Raw genomic sequence first — 4,225 nt, forward strand, 5'->3', positions numbered from 1 at the left:
CTCAGAATACAGTTCATCACTTCAAGTCCGCCGCGTCCATTATCAGTATTAGATCAAAATATTATATATTCTTTTTTATTAAACAGATACTTTGATCTCATATAATCTATGACCTGCTTGAGTTTATTAACTCAAGCAGGCCATCGAGTATATTGTCCCTCTCAAACTTTAAATCTTCTATAGACAACACCATTGATGCTTCTTCGGCAGTGGAGGCATCAAGTGAATGTTCTACGCCTTCCTCGTTAAACGGTAGAAAAAGACGTCAGTTAAATATTGATCTAAAGAAAAGGCGATTGAGAAATAAAGACACGTGTATTGATACGAGACGTAAATTACGACAAAATTTAGGTAAACAATTACATCAGTCCAGAAATGGTAAATTGCAACCTGCGTAACATCATATCCCGGCATTTGCAAGTTCTCGCGAAGTTTTTCTATTTACTTATCTTTGACCGGTTTTGGGATCTCTGTGATCACGAGAAGCAATTGAGAAATCGTTGAAATAAAATTTCATTTTGTGTTCTGAAAAATCGTATGCACCCCTCCGATGGTGTAAAACGTCCGGCGATGCTTATGATGTTATAATGAACCCATCATGCTTACAAGTGCCAAGTACAAAGACTTAATAAGCCTCTGCCTAAATTATAATAATTTACAACATAGTTCCTGTACTGATAATGATACTGAATAATTTTTAAATTAGTTTAAAATAATTAAAGTATTGACACAGAATTTCATTTTTGTTGTGAGAAAATACGATTTTTATGAAAGTAAATGAATGATTCCTAAGTATATCCATACTAATATTATAAATGGGAAAATATGTTTATTTATTTATTTGTTTGTTTGTCCTTCCTTCACGCTCTAACGAAGAAACAAATCGTATTGTTTTTTGGCATAAACTTAATTGAAAGGATGAAAAGTAACATAGGCTACTTTTGGTCTTGGAAAAACATCATGTTTCTAAGGGAGCTTACGGGAATATTTGCAATTTACGCGATTTTCAAATTCCACGCGAGCGAAGCCGCGAGCAAAAGCTAGTATTTCATATTTTAACTTCCTTCTAAATCGTGTACCTTGCACCGAATCGACAACGTAGAAAAAGATATCTACGCAATTATGTTCTGAACTTGGTGTGTTTAAGATGTAAAACGTTTAACTACATATTTTAATAATATAACTTACTTTTAATAATAATTTTAATAATATAAAGTATAGTTACTGATAAAAATAGTTACTGATAATCGTACTAGTAATCGGTAAAAATACTTTAATAAATATAATTTTTAATTCCCACGTAGAAACGACCAAGTGGTAGTTAACTCAGTTGTCATATTTTCAAGCGCAATGTAGATGCAGACAACTACAATATCTCGTAAATTAAACATAATTAGAAGAAATTAAATATACATGTGGATTCATTAATAAATAATGAAACAATGATGAAAATTTCAATAAATTTGATCGGAAATTGACAAAATGGGAGCATTTTTTCCTATTATGCGCTCTCCTGAAAAGTTGCTGTTTTGTAGATGACTCTTTTTACTTTGCACCCGTCGATTTGTATGAATCGTAGCGACATCTAGGTGAAAAGTATGATAAAATTTAGCGAGAAAAGGATGGATGTTTGTACTAGACGTATTTTTTACGTGTTTAAGCAGGAGAGATATATTTTTCGGCGTTCTACTTCTTGGTCACTCTAGTGTCCAAGGTGAAGCGACGGACAAATGATCTTGGGTACTACAGTATCCAAAGTGAAGCCACTGGTCCAATGCGCCTCACGTCCGGTGAAGCGAGCGGGTATATACCGTTATATATGCTCAACGATGGAAAAAGTTTAAAAATAATTGTAAATAGGTACCGTAGTGTTTTGTTTTTTTTTTTTTTTTTTTTGTAAATAGTGCTTAGTGTGAACATTGGTGAGAGCCTGTGGTGAGAACCAACATAGAAGAAAGACATTCCTTTTTTTTAATTTTAATCTGTTGTATTTTGTATTATTATTGTGTTTTTTTTGGAGCAAAGGACTCGTTTCCAGCTCCCAATAAATAAAAAAAAAAAAAAAGACATTCTCATACGTAGTATCTCTTCTTAGTCTGTGACATTCTCTTTGAACTGTTGTTGTTGTTCTAAGTATTGTTTTCAAGATTGAATATAAACGATTTCGGATTTTAGAATCTTTTTTAGGCCTTGCACTTGAAAATAGTCCTCAACAAGACAACAAGTTACAATGAACAACAAAATCAAATATAGTAAGAATAGTTTTTAATTTATAAATTCAATATTTTTGAAGTAAAATGGAAGATATCCAAGACTGTTGCAGGATTTGTTTAGATGTTGAGACAAAACACGTATCAATATTCGAGGACTCTCTGTTGCCACTGCAAATTAAATCATGCCTCCCTATAAGTGTCGAAGAAAGCGATAAATTACCAAAAACAATTTGCGAATCATGCGTCTCGCAGTTGAACGATTTTTACAACTTCCAACTGAACGCGCGGTGTTCAGATGATTGGCTCCAGTCGTCTATACAAAAGTCGGCTAAGAATACACCGGAGAAGTCTGTCATACAGCCCCTGCCAGACTCTGAGTACAACTCCGACTCTCTATTGGAGTTTCTAAACAACACTGCCAATATTGAGGAATACCTAAACAATCTGGGAAAAGAAGACATTCCTTGTATCGTTAATATGTTGGACAAAACCGAATCCAGTGATCCGAGTAGATTAAACATTAAAACAAAGCTACCCAGTCCCAAGAAGAAAACAATGAGCACAATGGCCATGGATATTGACATTTTGGATTCCGACAAACATATAGTCAAGGAGCTTTTAATGAAGGAACCAAAGAAGTTAAAATCGGACAAATTATGTTATGGGTGCAAAACAAAGTTTGATAATGTTGCAAAACTGTCTAAACACATAGGAACTTGTGATGTCGCTGTGAGGACTTGTGTACAGTGCAATAAGGTTTTTGATTCGAAAATTAAGTTAGAGCAACATTCTACGATACATTCTAATTCATCAGAAAAACCTTCATCACTTTTGAGGTGTGTTTTTCTGTGTAAGCAATGTGGGGAGACTTTTGGTAACCATTTCGAGCTACTCAAGCATGCGAAACAACATGTGGTAAAGTCCTATGAAAAGATTTGTGACATTTGCACCCACACATTTATGGGGGATGAGGCACTGGCTAAGCATAGGAAAGAAGACCATGATAAACCTGCTAAAATACTTTACAGGTAAATTGAAACCATAAAGTTAATATACCTAGCGGAATAGAGCAACAATCTCGAGCTGTCTTTGAAAATAAGAAATAACTTCGTTCCATTTGGGTGTCCTTTGACACCTCTTAAGTATTTTGTATTAAACTTGAATATACAAATTTCAGATGCAAGGTATGCTGTTATACAACTGTGGATCGTAGACACATGTACCTACATGTGTCCAGGCATGCGCAGGTGAGGGAGCCCAATCGTCATCTATGTGAGACCTGCGGCCAGAGTTTTGCCACCCAAGCAACATTGTTGCGCCACTCTCAGCAACACAGCAAGAAGGGACATCAGTGCAAAGTTTGCAGCAAATTATTCTCAAACAAACAAGTTCATGATAATCATTTATTAGAACATACTGAGATGGTCATGTGTGAAAAATGTGCTGAGAGCGTCCCAAGCTCTGAGTTATCTAAGCATAATTGTGTTTAAGGTTGGGTTGCACCAACTAACTTTAACTATAACTACAGTGCAAAATGTCAAATCTTTGTTTAAAGTTAAATATGACGTCTAAGACCCAATTTCACCAACCTCTGTTTGTTAAATCCTAACAAGGCATTAGTTAACAGACCTTGGAAAATTAAACAGACTGTTAAAATACTTATGTCCCACAGTAAAAATTTAACAGCGGATTAGTAAATGCAACGTTAAGTGAACAACGAGTGAACAACTATCAATTTGTTCATTCTTGTTATAAGGCGACGAAATTGCAATGTACAAGATTAATACGACATGTTTGCTGCAACATGTCACTTTCTTCCATAGTAGTATAATAGTAGATAATGCGACCAAATTAAAATATCACTGATCGCATACATTTATTACGCTATAATAGTTCTTCTTAATTTACCAGGTTAATAATTATTATCTGTCAAAGCTGAAAACATGAATCATAATACAAACTTTTATTTACATATTTTGGTTTGGTAATTTTGATACAAGTTAGTATATTTA

At 34.3% G+C, this 4,225-nt stretch overlaps 1 protein-coding gene across 1 annotated transcript; it reads left to right on the plus strand.

Moving 5' to 3' along the window:
• Window positions 1-2,136: 2,136 nt before the first annotated feature.
• LOC121730625 (zinc finger protein 354B-like) lies at window positions 2,137-3,747 on the plus strand. Its single transcript, XM_042119750.1, has 2 exons — window positions 2,137-3,241; window positions 3,391-3,747. The coding sequence occupies exons 1-2, from the start codon at window positions 2,298-2,300 to the stop codon at window positions 3,701-3,703; spliced, it is 1,257 nt and encodes a 418-aa protein (XP_041975684.1). The 5' UTR covers window positions 2,137-2,297; the 3' UTR covers window positions 3,704-3,747.
• Window positions 3,748-4,225: the final 478 nt, after the last annotated feature.

The sequence above is a fragment of the Aricia agestis genome, chromosome 9 (assembly GCF_905147365.1).
Source record: "Aricia agestis chromosome 9, ilAriAges1.1, whole genome shotgun sequence".
NCBI classification, from domain to species: Eukaryota; Metazoa; Arthropoda; class Insecta; order Lepidoptera; family Lycaenidae; genus Aricia; species Aricia agestis.

Bases quoted from the DNA above. Each gene is read 5' to 3' on its own strand.
- LOC121730625 (XM_042119750.1), top strand. From the start codon at position 2,298: ATGGAAGATATCCAAGACTGTTGCAGGATTTGTTTAGATGTTGAGACA. The intron at 3,242-3,390 runs GTAAATTGAAAC...TACAAATTTCAG, and splicing joins CCTGCTAAAATACTTTACAG to ATGCAAGGTATGCTGTTATA.